At 37.3% G+C, this 19,345-nt stretch overlaps 2 protein-coding genes across 4 annotated transcripts; one reads left to right on the top strand and one right to left on the bottom strand.

Annotated features, from left to right (window-relative positions):
* Positions 1-106: 106 nt before the first annotated feature.
* On the bottom strand, positions 107-12,535 carry LOC118813770 (TRAF3-interacting JNK-activating modulator). Of its 3 annotated transcripts, none has more exons than XM_036579294.1 (15): positions 12,313-12,535; positions 11,827-11,876; positions 11,222-11,666; positions 9,445-9,556; positions 9,247-9,316; positions 9,109-9,136; positions 8,905-8,934; positions 7,461-7,556; positions 4,880-4,951; positions 4,507-4,647; positions 4,084-4,221; positions 2,832-2,964; positions 2,475-2,617; positions 1,827-1,952; positions 107-680 (listed from the first exon to the last, which is right to left on the bottom strand). In XM_036579294.1, the coding sequence occupies exons 3-15, from the start codon at positions 11,555-11,557 to the stop codon at positions 480-482; spliced, it is 1,626 nt and encodes a 541-aa protein (XP_036435187.1). In that variant the 5' UTR covers positions 11,558-11,666; positions 11,827-11,876; positions 12,313-12,535; the 3' UTR covers positions 107-479. The 3 variants fall into 3 exon arrangements, with proteins under 3 accessions (XP_036435187.1, XP_036435186.1, XP_036435185.1); XM_036579293.1 differs by having other exon boundaries at positions 11,813-11,876; XM_036579292.1 differs by having other exon boundaries at positions 11,787-11,876.
* Positions 12,536-14,640: 2,105 nt separating this feature from the next.
* atp5pb (ATP synthase peripheral stalk-membrane subunit b) lies at positions 14,641-19,340 on the top strand. The gene is made up of 7 exons (XM_036579297.1): positions 14,641-14,795; positions 15,530-15,566; positions 16,055-16,200; positions 16,401-16,564; positions 16,998-17,123; positions 17,811-17,990; positions 19,106-19,340. Exons 1-7 carry the CDS (start codon positions 14,768-14,770, stop codon positions 19,181-19,183), a joined length of 759 nt encoding a protein of 252 aa, XP_036435190.1. The 5' UTR covers positions 14,641-14,767; the 3' UTR covers positions 19,184-19,340.
* The last annotated feature ends 5 nt before the right edge of the window (positions 19,341-19,345 follow it).

Here is a 19,345-nt window from a genome sequence, read left to right on the forward strand (position 1 = left end):
TTTGCACAGTACTGTGTTTTATGGCACATATAGACAACATATAAGAACATATTTTCTTTGGAGTTCAGGTCTCTAGTGAGTGATCAACCTCAGACTGAAGACAATATCATGTTGAAAATGGGTTTATTTTCATGTCGAAAACCTTGTTGTATAGATAAAGAAAAACCTTGATGTATAGATAAAGAAAAACAAGTAAGCAAAAGTAAACCTTATTATGTATGAGGATAACTACAGAAACTCACTGTAAACCATAGAAAGATAAAACATTTGATGTTTTGGTGCTTTTTAAACAGACTGAACTGATTTCAGCTGATAGTACTGTAGAATGGATTGTGAAAGACTTGCTAATCTATTGTACATACACGGACCTATATCATGATAAATAAATGACATAGTATTCATGACAATAAATATAAACCAAAACAACTATAAAGACACTTGTGGATGTAATAATGTCTCTCTCTTGTTCGAGGTGACTGTCAGATAGGTCTAAGGCAGACTGCATGTTGTGCAGAGGCTGCTTGCATTAGGTAGTCCTCCACTTTCTCCTCTACGACAGAGTAAAAGTCCCACAGCTGATCTCTGATTGGGGGATGGTAGATCCAGACAGCAGCCATTACCGCGACCAGCATCAGCAAGAAGAACATAGTCAGGCAGATAAAGGAACCACAGCAGCGTCTCTGCAAGAGGAGACAGAAATGCATTATCATTGATTGAGCAGCGTTCACACATACGGAGTTAGCGAGGTAACTTAATATATTACTATTAATATATGTTAATATATGCATTTTCCAACCTCTCTTTATCCTTTAGAATTAGATAGGCTGTTTTTGTTACTGTGTCTTTAAAACCGTCATATGTAAATGGCTAATGTTCTGATTGGCTGTCCTGAATTGTGCTGTGTTCAAAAATGCAGTCCAGTATGAAGCACTCCTTATAACTTCAGTGTGAATGAGCAGAGCTAAACTGCTCTAGGCTGAAAGGGTGGATATACAAAATGGGGTGTTTTTGTGTGACATCATGAAAAAATTCATTCAATATTGTTTTTGAAGTCTAGTTTTTACCTATGGATCCTATGGACGATGACACGAATGGTCTGTTTTGAAACTTTAACAATGTTTACATACTACATTAAAGTCTTTTATTTTAAAAAGTTTATTTTACGTAGGCTCTTGAAGAACTAGACATTTTCTTGAAATAAACTCAACCAAATTTACAAATGAACATGTTGTGTTAATTCATGTGGAAATTATGTACTCATTACAAACAAGAATTTAATGCATTACTTTTTCAGAACATGTCATATGACATACTGAGCAAAAGTCTTAGGCACCTAAGCACATTATTTAAAACCATTTTGCTTAGCAATAGGTATGTTTGTGCTTGTAAAATGACCATATATTTTAGTATAAATGTAAGTAAAATAAATAAATAAATAAATACTGTAAAAAGCAACAAGAGTTTCTTGTTTTCTTGTGAGCTGATTAGAAGAACACAGGTTTGGTTCTCAACTTCTCCTTGATGTCTCCAGACATCACACAGATTTGTTAAACCAGCACTCCTGATTTGATTTACTGAAGTACTGAAGAGATAAACCAGGTATTGTATAATAACTGGGCTGCCACAAGGAGAAGTTTGGAAATGGATAAGTGAACACACTGACAGACATAAAATCACTGCTTATTATACTAATTTTATTTGCATTTATTCTAATATTGGTGTTTTTGTCTAATTAAATAAACTCTTGCTGCTCAGATAAACTACTTCATCTCAGGTTTCTAAAACTTTTGCACTGTATATCTTTGGTCCAGTTTGAAGATTCCTACCTTGGTTCTGCTACTGCTCTTGCGAGCGCTTAGTGTGTTCAGCTCTTCTCGACACTGGGTCAGACGACTCTGGTAACTATAGCACTCCTGCTCCAGCGCCTCCAGCTCGGCCTTCAGCTCCATGCACTGCCATGACAACCAGGTTACCAAGACAACAGGCCTGTCACTGAGTGTCATTTAAGGTGGTAAACTGAAAGCTCTGTTGACCCACAGCACCATAATGAGCACCAGAATAGGTGCCTGCACAATTTCTCAAGTATAGGAGGCCACAGCACCAGTCAAAAACTTGGAATAATGCAGAGAAGAAAAAAAATCTAGCCAAGCTTCATAAAAAGCCACCTGAGCTGCTTTTCCAACAGGACTGATAAAGTTGCACATTTGCTGAGGAATTTCATTTCGAAAAGTTGAATATTGATGTGTAACAATTTTGGAGATATTTTTGGATAGTTTTTGAAAAGAAAAACTGATATCTTAAAAATAAAGAAAATTCATTAAAATAGGTAGTTGTCTGCTAAAAAGAACTTGTTAAGGAACTTTAAAAGAAATAAATTAATCCACAAGTATCGACTTCGACACATGTACTGGAACATGCAGCATACTATGTCTGTCAAAAACCTTTACGATGATGCTTAAGCAGGCTTTTCATACCTCTTTCTCCTTCAAGCTGAGTCTCATTTCAGCCTGACGAAGCTGCTCAGCTAAGCTGTTATCTGTCCCAAGAAGCTGGTCCAACACTTGTCCCTGCTTGTGCACATCTGTGATATTATTCCATGATCCATGACTGTGCTCTGTGAGGATTAACCACAGCCAGCATATTTCATATTTCACTATGTTGTAGCATTTCAGTTGAACTAAGTAAGAAAAGGATACTGGCAAATATTTCTTTGTTGCACTTTGAATGTGTATCAGAATTGAAAAGATTTGAGTTCAGTGAGACAGAACAAATCCACTCGAAGTCAGTGTGTCCTGCAAATATTGGTGTAAGCAGGTGTGAAGTGTACCTGCAAAGTTCTTCAATCTGTTCTCTCAGGCTGTGGTTGTCCTGCTCTAGAAGAGAAATATTGGAGCGTAACTCTGCTCCATCCTGATGCAGGATCTCACACTGCTCCCTCAGTGACTCCTCCTGCTCTCTGGAACGCTGCACAACACACAATACATTTATAAATGTAGGTAAATAGAGTAACAGGGAACACTTTATTTGAAGGCTCCCTACACAGGCACTTCATAACACATGTATACGCATTTGTAAAGCATTAGTTGAATATATATAAACAGCTTATGTCAGTAATTACAAGATGACATGAAGACATGACAAAATGAAGTAAATTGCATTGTATTGACATAAGGGACCTTAAACCAAAGTGTTGGATATTTGTTCCACTTACAAAACTGTCATGAAGCATCATTTCAAAGTAATAGAACATATAAGGAGGAGGCCTAGTTAAGAGCACCACATCTGTTCTTCGGAAGATTTTGATGCCCTTGAGCTTAAGTGATCACTTTCCCTTATATATTTTCCCAAAAGTATTAATATACATATCCCAAAAAACTGTTCTTGAGTACAAAAGCACAAAAATTACTTGCCTTTAAATGTACGCAAGGGGTGGACGATATGGCAAAAATATTATGTCATGATACTTCAAGACATTTTCATGATGGACGACATGCATCATTATATTTAGGTTTTCTGAGATTTAAGTTGGAACAGACAAAATAGAACCTGTAGTGCCACATAAAAATACTATAATAATAACAATAAACTTATAAACTACATTTGTTTTATTCAGTGTTTTACAAACTGTGCTGCAGTAAATCCAACTGAACAGGCCTAATTATGGTCACGTTTTAATGAAACATAGTTAATCAGCTTCCTTTAGGAAACCTCAGGGTTTACCTTTTAATGCAGAACTTCAGGGTTTTACTCCCATTGTAAGAGGCAAAAAGTTAGACATTTTTAATGTATAAATGGACTGTGCACTCAGTGAAAATTCTGCTTTAGTGGAGTATTATGTCCTTAATATTCTTAAATATTTGTAGGTTAACCACCACTTACATATGAATCCTCTTGGAAAGGCATGCTGAATTATTGTCTAGGTACTAAACATTTGGCACGGTATAATCTTTTGTTAATATGTCTTAAGCAAAACTAGATGTAAGTAATGTAACCATCAAAATCCACAATTAGTGTTGTCAAAATTGCTGGTGCTTGGCCCCCTGAAATTGCTTAGTGTAATTCCTCCTGACTCTGCCTGCTCACCTCCAAGTGGTTCTGTAGCTGAAGGAGCTGGTCAGTACACTGGTCCTGACTCTTCCTCAGCAGGCTGGAGCTTTGCCTCAGCTCCTCACACAGCTTCTGCCACCGTGCTGACTCAGCTTGGGCTGCCTGGAGTGCCTCCTGGTGGTAAGGAGAGGTTGCCAGTTGACAGAACTGTCTGCAGATTATCACTTCCTTCTCTCAAACTCCTTCTGTCAAATGGACTGATAGACCTTTTAATGGCATTTATTTGGAACCCTGTCCAGTGGTAAGTCTGGCACAGTGCTGATATGCATTCAACTCATTAAAAAATGCATCCTGAGATGAATGGTATGGTTTGATAGGTGTTTATCTATTTTTCTATCAACCTGCATGGTTCCAGGATTGCCTTTCAGTCAATGTGTTTGTTGTCAGCGTGGGACTTACTTGCATGTTCTGCATCTTGCTCTGGGCCTCTGCACTCTCCTCTGTAGCTCTGTGAATGGCCTCCAAGGCCTTCTGCTCATACTCCTCCTTCTCCTTCTCCATCTGCAGTACCACCTTCTTCACTTCATCCTGGGGAAGCCTCTAAAGGAAATCACCATAAGCATTAACAACACTAAGCCATCAGATGAATACTTCACTGTTTTATACACAAATCTACTATATCCTATATTCTTAATGGAAATAGTTGATTTTTTATACACTTTTCTGTAATTGACCAGCAAGTTTTGAGTTTCTGATCATCCAAAATGTTGAGCTGAGATCTTCCAAATACTCTAAGGATGTTAGATTATTAAAAGTCTCCTGTAGGCCTTACCTTCATGCAGAGCTGCAGCTGAGCCTCCAGTGCCTTGATCTTGCTCTTCAGCACATCTTCATCACAGCGAGTCTGTGGGAGGAAAAGGAAATGTGGTGTGATACAGGCACGGCTAGAACGGAAACAGCTTCCTCTGAAAGTCAGCGTAAATGCAGTCGAGCATACTTGTTTAGCTTTATCACACTTCAGTGGCACAATCCTTCTCTAGCTGAATGAATGAACCAAATGATGGAACCCTGTATATAAACATCATCAGCTTCTAGGAACTATTCAACACAATATTTGTGGAAGGACCATGAGACCACAAAGGCTGTGACTCATTTTCTTTTGTTCATATTTGGCTTTCAGAACCAAGTATCCCATATTGCAGTGATTACTGACTAATTGCTCCAGCACCTCAAACGCTGCAGTCTATTAAGGAAAACTTATCTCCAGAGGACGTTACAAAGAAGGCAAAACACAAAATGTGTCATGTCTTTGGCGCCTAACCCTCACACTCTTTCCGGTGTGAGCGAGTGTCTTTCTCTTTTTTTCTGCCCGAAAGGCAAACAGCAGCCGGATACTGGCAACCACAGAACCGCCCCCCTAAGCCTTTTATATTTATTACACAAACCAGGCAAGATGGTAAAATGATGTAACTTTCACATCAGTTCTAGACTTCAAATAAATAAAAAAATCCCCTCAAACTAACTGTCCCCAAAATACTTTCCACAGAAGTCAGTCACTGAAATATTAAGTTTGCTTAATTTGAGTTTGTTAACATTGGTTGGTATTTTAGGTTCTTCCTTACAATTTTAGCCAGACATTTGACTGGAAGGTCTAGTTTTGGGACTCACACTTTCAGACAGTACTATATTTTGAATTTGCAGTCTTTCTCAATTTTCCTCAATTTAGCACTAGAGATAGCACAAATCTAATACCAGGGGCAGCTGGAATCGGGCTGTTATCAGTATAAAATGCTGGGTCAGATATCAACTTGAAAAAAACAGAATGACTTAATCCAGTCCTGTAACACATAGCTCACTTTCACACTGTATGACGTGATTTTGTTAGCTGTGTATTTTTTCCTGTGGGTTGGTAGAGTAGTTTGAGCATGATAGTCTACTTATAGATGCTCATCTTAAGTGAAGTGCTTCAATTAAACACAGCTCATTTTAAAGCATAGTCAATTTTAAAGAAAGCTTTCTGTATCGGGATCAGTATCGCATGTCAGTGTCAGTTCCCAAGGTTTCAATATTGGTATTGTAAAGGAAAATGTGGTATCATGTCATTTCTGTTTAGCACAGTGATCAGCTCAGAAAGCAGGTCTAAAGATTGCTATAATGCTTATTCACCAGCACATTATTATTTATAAAAAAGACATATGCAAACATTTCATTTTTCATTATTTTCAAAACTGGCATAAAATTAGATGTTGTAGTAATATCATCACAAACATTAGTGCTAGATACACAAGATATTGCAAGTTAATCATTATTGTCATATTGACCTTTGCCATTAGAGGCCATCACTAATGTGTTTAATACATTGCAAAGCATATCTCAATATGCACCAGTACAATCACAATATGGTATTTTATGTGTATTATGCAGTACTAGAAAGGAATAAAATTTCAATATTAAACAGAATATAAAAGATATATATAGAATGCTGAACTACAACCTTCTCGAAACACACCCTTTCTAGTGCTAGAGTGATGATTAGCTCCACTTGAGAATAGTTTATCTGGCTAAATCTTTAAATATTGCAATATTTATGGCAAAAATCTAAAATATCGCAATGTGACTTTTTTCTCCAGTATTCAGCCCTAATCCACATACATATAATATTCACTGAAGTGGACTTTTGAACATTGTGATATGCTTGTTTTGCTGCATCACTAGCATTACAGATAAATACAGTATATTATCTCTGCAAGGTCATGTGATGTTTGTGTGGGGTTGTGTATCTGAAAATGTTACGTGTATGTGCAAAAAAAATAAACTACAATAAAGATAGTTTCAATAGAAGCTTTTGGCCTAAAACATATATTTTAAAGCCACTCATAGCAGGGAGGTACATGTGTTGGGGGTGAGGCAAAATAATCCCCCAAAAAAACATTTTTTTTGGATATTTACCACTTTACTGTCATCAGTATTACATATAAAAACTCATAAGACAGTGTAGGTTCACAGGTCATTTTGGACAGTAAATAGAATGGCTATATTTGCATTGTAGACACTGTGACCCCTGGTTCCTATCACAACCTCTGTAAAGAAATCTGAGTTGGTAAGTTTCTCTAGAATGAACCCCCTTTATCAAACCACTCTGTATGCATTTGTTTACAGTTGAATTATGCAAAAATGTTGAATGATCAGTAACATTCCTCCTCAAAGTTGTAGTATGGGGACTATAGGCACTTCTTAAGTGATTTTCTTTTTTTAAAAAATGTAAATTCAGGATGAATGGGTCAGTAAAATGTTTTAAAAGTGATTAATTTTTTGCAAAAATGTGACAAATTCTTTGCGAAAAACAGTAAAAATGAGCAGCTTGCTTTAACAACATATATGTGATCAGTGTGAGAAACATCAGCTGAACACACCTTCCACAGTAGTTCGGTGGAGCGCAGTAACGTTGAGGCGCTCCTCTGAAGGGTGGCTAGCTTCTTTTTCAGAGCCTCCTCTCTGTACAAAGCCTCCTACACAGCGAGAGAGAGAGAGAGAACAGTTCATTATCTTTAACTCAGCATTCACTATTCAACAAGCAAAACCATAAATGTTCCACAAAGAGTGAAGAGTAGAATAAACATATATCATATTAAAACCTTATAACTTGAAACATTTTTTGTGGGTTTAAATTTTTTAATTTAACCACTGCTTGAAAACATCAGGTGCCCTTCACACTGTGTGAACACCTCATAATAAGATGACCAATAGAAATGCTCTAAAAATGAGTAAAATCTGGTTAAATTCATGGACATTAAAGTTAAGAACGTTTTTCATTCTTCAAGTTTCCATTTCAGAGATACGAGGCTTTTTTATGACAGCAACATAAAGCTACAATGCTAAAATGATCAAATACAAAACAACAACAACAATAATCATTTGGAAACACTAATTTAAGGATCACATATTGGAGGTTTATTAGTGTCTTGTTATTTTTTCAGTAAAACCCAAATTGAACACTTCTTTGCTCACTATGCATTAAGCTTGAGTCATCATGCTCTGTATTAGTACATAATTAAATTAATAAAAATCAGTAATAATTGCATCATTAGTTGTAACAATAAACAATCTTGTTACTCAAAATATTGAGAATAAATTAATCACCTAAATTCACATCTTATTAGTATATAAATGGTAATATTGCTATAGGTTCTAGGTGGTGGGAAGTGATTTCTTGAGTTTATTACTTTAGAGCTAATAAGAGTTCAATAAGTTAATAATACTTCAACATGTTTTCAGTATTCCGTAGAGAGTTTTAGTCATAATTAATCAGAGGCTAAAAAGTGCTAAATACGTTTGTGTCCCATTTTTTTTAAAGTAAAGATTACTTCATGGCTTTTCTGTACCCAAAAACGTGCAAGCTGGGAATATTTAGAGTTTTAACCCATTTTAACAATCAAATACAGTCTAATTGAAGTCTTAATTGAAGTATAGAGTTTTTAGTGCTATTTTACAATCAAAATATGACAAATAAGTATTGAATATGTAGTGCAAACTCATTGTAGAAAACTTGTTTAGTGCTTTTTAGCCTCTAATTTGTGATGATTAAAACTCTGCTTTAGAATATGGAACGAATCTTGAAGTATTAATGACTTACTAATCTCTTATTATCTTTAAAGTACGAAACTCTGCAAGTCATTAACACATTCCTCGAAACTACAGGAATGAAACGCTGTCAGTTGAACACTAATAAGACATAAATGTAGTTGATTCTAATAACAAGAAAATCTAATAACAAGACTTTAATAAATACCCAATATGTGTTCCTTGAAATAAAGTGGTATCAATAATTTTACCAAAACATGCCATAAATATACAAACCTCCAAATAGTCTGCCAACTGATGAACATCCTGCAAGTGAGAACAACAGAAACAGAGCAGAAAGAAAATGTATGTGTGCATTTGTTACTGATTAAGGTAACAGCCGGATTAGCTAGTAACTAGTTGCATTCAATCATTCATTCATTCATTCATTCATCCTCAGCATGAACTGAGGGCACCGACAAGATCATGGCTGAGCCTTACCGCTTCTTTGACAGTGGCAATGCCCGACCTGCGAGAAAAGAACGAGCAAAGTCAGAAAGCTGGGACTGAATGTACAGACACATAGTACCTTGTGTACCGAAGCTAAATTCATTCATAGCACTGAGGGAGCCCACTCACTCTGTCTGAGCACTCGCAGTGTATAGTGTCCTCTGGGTGTTGGTGAGTTGAGTAATGTCTCTGAGAAGAGCTGCAAGATTAAAAAAACACTAATGTGAGCTATAATGTACAGCTTTGGGCTGATTCACTTACAGGCATTTTAGTCATGCAGCAATTCAATATGCACAGATGTGAAAGTCTTTAGTATGCTGTGCTTACATCGCTCTTTCTTTGCTTTCCCTTTCTGCCGGAGTGAATCGAGGACACCTGCAACACCCTCTTGTTTCCGTCCCAGTGCATTCTCATCATTCTCTGAAGCGGTCTGGACTGACTTTAGGGTGTAGAATTACAGTTATAGACACATATTACATACAATGCCATGTTATCAATATACAGTGCGTGAAAGTAGTCTTGAGACACTCTCTGAATGCAATTTGTGTCTTGTTTATTTTACTTTAGAGTCTGGAGTTATCATTTATTAAATTGTATGCATCATAAAAGATAAAACAAGCAGCAAAAGCGACCAGGTTTACTGACTGAAAGTCAAAACGTTTGTTTAAAAAAGCTTAAGTAAAGCAAGTAAAAGTACTTAAAATCAGTGAGACAAAAATTAGTGTCTTTTGACTTTATGTAGACCAGTATTTAGTATTTTATTTAGGTTAATATTTTGTTGCATGTGTATTTATTTGGATGACAGCTTGAAGTCTTGTAGGCATGGAGTGCAGAAGTTTGCACCAGTGATGCTCAGCCAGGTTTGTTGGATGTTGCATGGCCAGAGCACTTCCTGTCTCTTTTCATCACTATGAGGGGAATTCCATTGATTTCTGTATAAGATGTACATAATTGAGTCATTATGATGAGTGGTTTGAAGTGAAATGCTCCGTTCTAGAAAAGATTAACAAATCTAGTTCTCATCACAGTGGTGGTGATAGGAACCAGACATTCATTCCCCTAAAATCTACACCACAGAAAGTTATTACATGAAATCGTTATGAATATGCTGCTTGATGCCTGGGACACTGTTTTACGATAGATCTGAAATAAGCTTTTAGCCTAAAGCGTATTTTTTAAAACACCCTTATGGCGGAAAGGTAAATGAAGGGCATTGTGAGGCGAAATAGTCCTCCTAGTCTAGGTTTAACACTATTTTATCATTATCAGCTTTGCATATAAAACCCTGAGGACAGTGTAGGTCCACTGGTAGTTTTGGATAGTAAATAAAATGACTACATTTGTACTGTAGACATTGTTATCCCTGGTTCCCCATCACAAAGTTGATGGTGCACTATTTCACATCCAACTACTTTCAATGACTGTTTACAACTGAATCCTGCAGAAAACAGAGGTGGGTGATATAGCAAAAATATAACGTTGCCCTAAGAAATTTTTACAATTCACGATATATCATGATATTAATGAAAAACTATCACAAACTGAATATAATGATTTTTATTCAATATTTGGCATACTATGTTGCAGTAAATCCAGTTAAATGGGACTCATTTTGCTCTCTTTATAGTAAAACAGGCAGTTGGTCAGTGTTCTACATGTACTCAAGATAAACGAAACATTCAGAAAAACGTATTGTATTATATTGTGACATAATTTATCACAATACCGATATATATTGTCATATTGCCCAGCCCTAGCAGAAAATCATACATTAAAAAACATTTGTTTTGAAGGTTGGGTGAAAGTTTTCTAGTTTGCCGTTGTGCAGTTGGACCCAAAATACTGATTTATAGGTTATGATGCAGCTGAAATGATGCTGTTTTGAATGTGGTAAAACATAATGCCATACTTTAACAGATTAAATAATTCTAAAAAAACAAATGAAATCAGAGGTATCTCAAGACTGCTTTTGAGGCACTGTAAAAGATATTTAGCTAAACTTACGATATGGATATACTGTCATGAGTGGAAAATATTCACTGCTCAACGTTATAGTTAACAGATTCAGTCTCTCAGGATATGATATTTGTTTACTTTTGATCACCTGCTTAATTGAGCTGATCCTTTGACCTGCCATCAAATGCCGTCTGAATGACGTGGATGTCTGCGTCACGTACTCTTCCTCTCGTAAAAAATTACGCCTTGCCCTCGTAGATAACAGTGCACTAAAGCCACAGCCGGCAGGTCTCCTCTTACAAAACTCCTCCTGCCTTTTGCGGTGCAGTTCATTCTTAATCCATCTCGTATCCAGGTCTCTGGTTGGACTTCTGCAGGTTGTCACATTGTTTCGATCCCCAAGCTTCCTGTGCTTCACAGCACGCTGTTCTAGCTTTTGGTCGTAGTCAATAGGATGAAAGTGGTAGTCATCAAGAGTGGTCATTGTGCTCAGTCTGGTGGAGTCTGAAGCTTTTGTTTTATGCTTTATGGCAAATGCAGTCGAAAGTAATCCCAAACAAACTGATGGCTTTCTCAGCTTTAGAGGTGCATTTCTGTGATTTGAACAACACATAATCATCAGTGGGTGAAATGACCATGTAAGAAGGCTCAAATTTGCAAAACAATTGGCAGTGTTCTCTACATACATTAAATTAAAGTAGTGCTCAGTTTACCATTAGATTAGCAGAAGGTAGCGTACGTTTAATCATTCACCTCTGTGGTCATTCTGGTTGAAGAGCAGGCACTCGCTGATCCTCATAGAGCTGCAAACACAGAACAGAAACTTTCAAGCTTCATTGAATATGCATATCAAGTCAACTCAATTCAATGTGAAGAAAGTAATGATAACTAGTTCAGAGAAAAAGTGCTATTTAGAGTAACATTAATAAATAAAGGCTTTTTAATGGGTGTCCTCATCCACTCTTCTCCTCCATTCATTTTCAGCAGGCCTCACATTTTGGATATGCACTCCTTAAACATGCTGTTTGAATACAAATTGCCTAACTTCTCAGACTGCACCAACTGCATGGGCATATACAAAGTATGTAGGCTTCATCTGCCTAGACTCAACAGCCAACTTAGAACTACAAAGTTACACCAGGGACTGTCAGTTGGTAAGGATACGAGAACACAACAGACAGCAAACTGAAACTGTTCCTGCAAGAAACCCGTAACATTATAACCTTTAATCAAAAGTACCTGTTTCATGGGAGTCCTGGAAGACAAACTATTCTCGAAAGAAGAGTCTGTGAAAACATTGCAGCTAAGAAAGCAGGGATGAGAATGAGTTCAAACAACGCATAGCGGTCTACTTCTTCAGCCTTGCTAGTTTTACAGGAAGTAAGAGGAACCACACAGCTTGCACTAGCAGCTCTATCTCTGTAGCCACCCGTATTGAAACTTGCGCTGCACACGGATGGGCCCTTAGATTAGAAATAGCTGGTGCTTTTACATGGCGCTGGCTGTTCAACTGAACTGTGAGTGGTGGGGAGGGGTCACATGTCGTAATGTGTCCAGAGGTAATGAAATGTAAAAATCTTGGCTTTATTAGAAATCCAAGATGATAGGTTACCTTCAGGCCTTCACATAGTGCACAGCTCAAGTAAACTTTAAGTGGTGGGGAGGTTAGAACATAAATGTCTCATGGTAATAAAAGATAATAAATCCAAAATGACAAATTCAGTAGCTTTGTTCTTTTAAAAGGCCAATGCATACAGAAAATAAATATATGTAAAGTGTATTTATCTAATACATTTGAAAATATATGAAAATGGCCAAAAAATATTTTTGCTTAATGTACTTTGGTGTTTTAGATACATTTTGGAATGAAACAATATATTTGAAATGTATTACATATTATATAAAAAATTAATGTCCTGATATTTTCCACAGGGGACTATCTTACATTTTATTGTATTTTATAGTTTTCACTGATGTACATTTATAACGTGTAGGTCTATGTACCAAAACAATCATGATTCATTTTTATATGACCATTTTCCAACATTTTTTTATCCCTTAAACAGGTTATCTTTAATACTGATATTTATATAAATAGTGTCTGTTCTGATTGGCTGCTCTCATTCAAAATGCAGTTCAGGCTCAATCTCTCCTTATAACTTCAGTGTAAATGGGTGGGGCGAAACTGCTGTACGATAAATAGAAAGATATATAAACGTGTTGGTTATCATAACATCAGCTTTGCAGCTTAATTCTTTTTTCATATACAGACCGGAAGGGCAGTGAATACATGGAGATCTACTTCAAATTTTATTTATTTATTTATTTAGCTCAACGTATTTAGTGAAATGGATTTTGGAATATACAGAAAATATGTGCCTGTGTTTTGAAACTTTGTTACTTTTACATGCTACATCAAACTCTTTTATTCAAAAAAGTGAGCAGTTTTCCACTGTATGGCCCTTTAAGAACCCAAAATAGTTTTCTTTAAACAAACTCAAACTATGAAATTCAGTGCCCTTTAATCCTACCTTTTTCTTTGTTGTAAGGTAAAAGATGCACTTTTTCTCCAGGAATTCTGGTAACTTTTGCCATTTTGTGAATTTCGCAAAAAATCTGTATATTTCAACATCTGAGAGTTATGATGCGAAACGGTGCACTATAGACAAACTTACCAAATCAGATTTCTTTCCCAAAGTTGTGAGAGGAATCAGGGGTCGCAGTGTCTACAAGACAAATATAGCTGTGTTTTTACAACATCCAAAATGGCCAGTGAACACGTCTTCTGAGCTTTATATGTAATGTTTATAATGGTAAATTAGTGCTAAATCTGAAAAAACATACATTTTTATTTGGGGACTATTTTCCCTTACAATACCTTTCATGTACCTCTCTGCCGTCGATGTGTTTTGCAAAACGTTTTTAGGCCAAAATCTAATCCCGGGCATCAGGAAATGTACTCATAACCCTTTCATGTTTCAAGTTTCTGCAGACTCCTCCTTAATGTATTCTTTGGGGGGGCTTTTAGAGGAATTAAACATTTCAGATGTCTGTTCCTGCCACCACCACTGTGACCAATTCTGACCCTGATTCTGAATTTCTGTAGAACCATTTAATTACTCAGAAATTTCACCGGCGGAATTCCTCATTACTATCAAGGCCATCCTGCTACTAAACAATAACCAAATGCCAATGTTAATGTAGCTAACTTGAAAATGTAGCATAGCCGGTTTTGTCCTTGTACAGGATAAGGCTGAATCTCAAATGGCTCCCTCCTCCCTATGTAGCGCACTATGTGTCTCATGACGCCTTCTGCACCAAACTAATGCATGATAAGTCTAATAGAAAGACATTTATATTGTAGCCAAAACTGCAAAACTCCCTGTCGAACATTTTCTAAGTGTTTAGTGTGCAGAAGAGTGTAGAAGCCACAGTTTCGTGACCCATGCAGAGCTTTATGGGGAGCAGGGAGCCATTTGAGATTTAGCCTGAACTAACCCTTCTTGTAGACTTACGCCATCTTCTGGCTTGGACTGTGTTGAAATGACCCGGATGAGAAATCTCGCGATACGAGATGTGAGTTTTCCCCATCCTTGCTCCGTACAGAAGGGCACAGCGAGGCCGGGAGCGTCAGCGGTGTCCGCTCTAAAAACTGACATTTCGGCCTGCAGTTTCGCCCTTTCTTCCTTCAGCCATGCTGTCGAGACTTGTGCTAGTTTCAGGTTGGTGCATTTGAATCAAAAGTGTCACTGTTGTTGCTTTATGTCTGTTTTTGTGAGCGGGAGAGCAGAGTGAATGTGAAGTTGAAGGGTAAAAGCTCAGGCCTGACTGCTGCTTAGCGTTAGCTAACGTTAGCCGAATGAAACACACAGAGGGCTCTCATTAACTATACGCGACCTTCTCCCAGAAACTAACCTAAATAACGTTTTAGTTTTGTGCAGTTGGTGATGCTAATGTCTTGTTCTGTTGATGTTTTTTCTACTGAGCTAGTGCTAAAGTAGTTAAACTGTCCACACAACCAGTAAGCTAAAGCCTGTAAAGTTAGCTTGCGAGCTAAACGTCCTTCCAGGAGTCTTCATGGACATTTTATTTACGTTACTTTAGTGAACTTGCTGTATTGACAGGTAAATAAGCTGTCGTCTTGTGCATTCATCTAACAGAAGATGAAATAACGCCTGTTTTTCTTGAAAGTTGTTGCGTCAAATCACACTTGTCATTAGAGTCGTAATGCGAATGCTTTTGAATGAAAGGGTTTAGGTCAGCTTGCTGCAAACTCCCCATGTAAGTTAATTAGCTAGATAGTTTTAGCTATATTGAGTGGATTTTAAGTACATTACTTTGCACAGCGTGCAGTTTGGTTTGCCTAATAAGTAAAATTGTGAGGAGCTTTCAGTCCCAATGAGGATGACATTGTGTGTCTGACCCTAACCAGTGCTGTTCTGTTGTCTGTCTGCAGGTTCTGCCCTGAAGAACAGTGGCTCATTTGGAGCCTGGTATGTAACCGTTATGTTTGCTCAACATGAGATGCATTGTTCCTGTAGGATACATTGTTGAACTTTTCATGCAGATCTGGGCAATATGACAATATTTATCGTTTTTTTGTAACAGAGTGCATAATTAGTCCTGTTTAATTGCAATTAGTGCTGCACAGTGTGTTAAAATGTTGAATGCAAACCATTGTATTCATACTTTATTATGGTATTCTTAAATGTGGCACTACTTTTACTTTAATTTATCGGATGTCAAAAAAAAAACCAAACGAATAACGTGATACATCATGTATTGTAAAAACTACCTGAAGTATCTTCATATTACATTGTGCCATATTGCCCACCTCTATTTGCCTGTAACAGTTGGAATGTAATGTAACATAAATGTAAACTGTAGTTTGCTATTAAATGTTTTGTTAAAAGGCTGATACAAATGAAATGTTCCCTGCTTATGTCCTCATGTTCTCTTCTTTCCTCTTCTCTTCTTTTAGTGTGGTCCAAGCTTCTCGTTCTCTCCACTCATCCTCCCAGAACCTGGCACCTGTGCCCCCTCTGCCAGAGAAGGGGGGAAAAGTCCGCCATGGAATCTTCCCAGAGGAGCTCTTCACACTGCTGTACCCAAAGACTGGTGTCACAGGTAGGTTTGTCAGTACTGGACCTCTTAAGATTTACCTGTGTTCGGCTCAGTGGGACGCTTTTGTCATGTATTCCCAATGATATGCACACTGTTAATCAGTCGTGTGACGGCCCTGATTTTAGTGATCTGTTGCAGCTGAAAAGGACCAACCAACCAGTCTGCCTACTTACTTATACTTACTTAAATTCTTTCTTTCTCAGGACCTTACGTGCTGGGCACTGGTCTTCTGCTGTATATGCTCTCTAAGGAGATCTACGTCATTAACCATGAGACCTTCGCTGCTGCCTCCATTGGTGCAGTGATCATTTATGGTGTCAAGAAGTTTGGTCCCAAAGTGGCAGCTTTTGCTGACAAACTGAATGAGGTGGGTTTTGTCTTGATTACACAGATATTTAGCTGTGTTTTGTATATATTAAGAGAGTTTTAAGCCTTGGTTGTCACTGAAACAGCACAAGTGATAATTCTTACACTTTTCAGTGACTGTATATAAAGTGCTTACGTTTTCTTGAATAAAATATTTCTACTTTCTACTTTTTTACTCTCAACTTTTACATTTCTATTTCATATATTAACTGCATATCCTGAGTTTGTATTTTAAACTTTTAAACTATGAAAGTAACTGAAAGCAGTCTATTTGCCAAGCGAAACAAACTTGATAGCTATCAGCAGCTAATGTACCACAGAGAAGACGTATCACAGAGAAATTAAACATAATAGTTTAGCTTGTGTTATTTCCTCAAAGCCATATCCATGTGGGTAACGATTTATCAACTGTCTTTGACTTACTTTCCCTGCAGGAGAAAGTGGCAAAGGCCCAGGAAGTGAAAGAACTGGCTGTGACCAGCCTGGCTCAAGCCATCGAAGATGAGAAGAAGGAGCAGTGGAGAGCAGAGGGGAGACAGATGCTTTTTGATGCTAAGAGGGTGAGAAAATGTCATGCGATTTATTTTGACTTGCAATGAGTTACAGTTTACTTTTTATGTTTAGTGTTCTTTGTATTTGGTGGTAATCAAAAATTGTTATTTGCACTGTGTACATCTATTGTGTATGGATGAGTGTAGGCCTACTACATCAGGCATTCATAATTCTTAACAATATTTAAATTATAATAAAAATTTTGTGTGTCTGTTTCTGTAGCCTAACAGACAAACATAAATAAGAGAAACGTAATATATCCGATTCTGAAGTCCGATTCCTTCACAGCCAGATTGGCCAAATTTTTTTTTGGCTGATTTATAATAGCCTTTTTAAACCAGAATCTCACACTGTTTGCTAAATAAACACACAAAATGCCCTAACACTTTTTCAGTATTGCATTATTTATAACATTTTTTGCTTTGTTAGGTCAAACTGCTGAAACAAAAAAAATGTTTTCTTTTTAAATGACATGTAAACAAAGTGCTACATCAAAAGTAAACTGTCTATTTAACACAACACAACTGCAACACCGATGGAAATAATAAGTTGGCCAGTTGCATGTTTGAAACAGTTATGACCTGATCGTACAGCCCTACAAACTAGTGGCTTTTGTCTGAGAATTTCTCTCTTGTTTGTTGCAGTTTGAATCATGAATTTTACTGCATGTAATCCTTTCTCTTTCTACCCAACAGAACAATGTTGCCATGCTGCTGGAGATCAACTACAGGGAACGGCTGCACATGGTCACCAACGAGGTGAAGAAGAGGCTGAACTACCAGGTGGAGCTCCAGAACCTGCAGCGCCGTATGGAGCAGGAACACATGGTCAGCTGGGTCGAGCAGAATGTCATCAAGAGCATCACGCCACAGCAGGTATGTCAGATACAATCTCTCTCTCTCTCTCTCTCTCTCTCTCTCTCTCTCTCTCTCTCTCTCTCTCTCTCTCTCTCTCTCTCTCTCTCTCATCCATGTAGTTTTATCATGCACTGAAACAGAGAAAGGTATTTTGAATTGGTAACCCAGACGTAGTTCAGTTATTGAATAGTCCACGTCAGGTTATGAGCCTGCAAAGCTGATGTAATTTTATTAAAAAATTAATACAACATTTAAATACATATCCTCTATGAGGAACATATTTCTGCACAATTAGTGCACATTTACTGTTTATTTGCTAAATTCAACACATTTTCATATTTAATAAAATATGAAATGTGATCTGGGCCAGAGTTATGGCACATTTTGTATTTTATTTTTTTCCAGTATAACCTAGAAAATCATTAAAACATTTTATTTGACAAGAGGTGTTCCTTTGCATATGACTGTGTGTAATAATTGTACAATTAAATTGCTTACATTAATTGTGTTAAAACCAGTGAGCAGTTTCTAAAACAGTGGCCCAGTCACCCCAGACTGACTAAAAAAAAGATGTATTGTGATTATTATTTAAAAGCTTTTAATTTTGCAAACGTAATTTGTCCTGCATATTGTAATGATTCTTGACCTGCTTTAAAACCCCAAGCGTTTTATTTTATGAGGAAATATGCTTACGTTTTCTTGACAGAACAATCTTAAAAGTATCTGGGGCGTTTCACATTTCAGTCTGCTTCTTTGGCGCTGATTCCAGGCAGTGGCTAAAATTGCTTGTTGTGCTCACCGAACGTTACAGTACAGTTAGCAGATACCAAAAACAAGTTGTGTGCATTCCCCCAACAAACTGCTTTTTGATAAAGATAAATTGTCAGAATGGCTGAAAAGGGTTGTGGATACATAGGGCAAAAACTCGTCTCACCACTAGATGGGGACATTGTATGAGACCTAATATTGTAACAGACCTGATCTTTCATACTGTGACCAATAAGTGTAAATCCTTAAATCAGTTATTTTCTGAAATTAAGCTCATCCTGGCAGTATTAATGTTTAATGGCCTTGGGTGCTTCCACTGTATGCACTTGCTGATTTCCCCCCACCCCTTTTGTTTTGATTTTCAGGAGAAGGAGAGCATTGCCAAGTGCATCTCAGATCTGAAGGTGCTGGCTAAGGCTACCCAGGCCAGGGCCACAGTATAAGTTTCCGCTGAAGGACCCTTTCCCACGTCCTGCTCAGTGTCCACGATGAAGCCGCCTGCTTTTCATCATGAGTAAACTGTTTCCTCTTAAAGTTGGTCTGACTGTGTCGACAAGTGTACATACACCTATTGAATAAAATATTTGGTTATTCACTAAATGGCT

This window comes from Colossoma macropomum, unplaced genomic scaffold (genome assembly GCF_904425465.1).
Source record: "Colossoma macropomum unplaced genomic scaffold, Colossoma_macropomum, whole genome shotgun sequence".
Lineage (NCBI taxonomy): Eukaryota > Metazoa > Chordata > Actinopteri > Characiformes > Serrasalmidae > Colossoma > Colossoma macropomum.

Excerpts from the sequence above, each read along its gene's own strand:
- LOC118813770 (XM_036579294.1), bottom strand. The coding sequence starts at position 11,557 with ATGACCACTCTTGATGACTACCACTTTCATCCTATTGACTACGACCAA. Across the intron at positions 8,935-9,108 it reads TTGCCACTGTCAAAGAAGCG|GATGTTCATCAGTTGGCAGA; the intron begins GTAAGGCTCAGC and ends TCTCACTTGCAG. Across the intron at positions 7,557-8,904 it reads AGTTGGCAGACTATTTGGAG|GAGGCTTTGTACAGAGAGGA; the intron begins GTTTGTATATTT and ends CTCGCTGTGTAG.
- atp5pb (XM_036579297.1), top strand. The coding sequence starts at position 14,768 with ATGCTGTCGAGACTTGTGCTAGTTTCAG. Across the intron at positions 14,796-15,529 it reads GAGACTTGTGCTAGTTTCAG|GTTCTGCCCTGAAGAACAGT; the intron begins GTTGGTGCATTT and ends GTCTGTCTGCAG. Across the intron at positions 16,201-16,400 it reads CCCAAAGACTGGTGTCACAG|GACCTTACGTGCTGGGCACT; the intron begins GTAGGTTTGTCA and ends TTTCTTTCTCAG.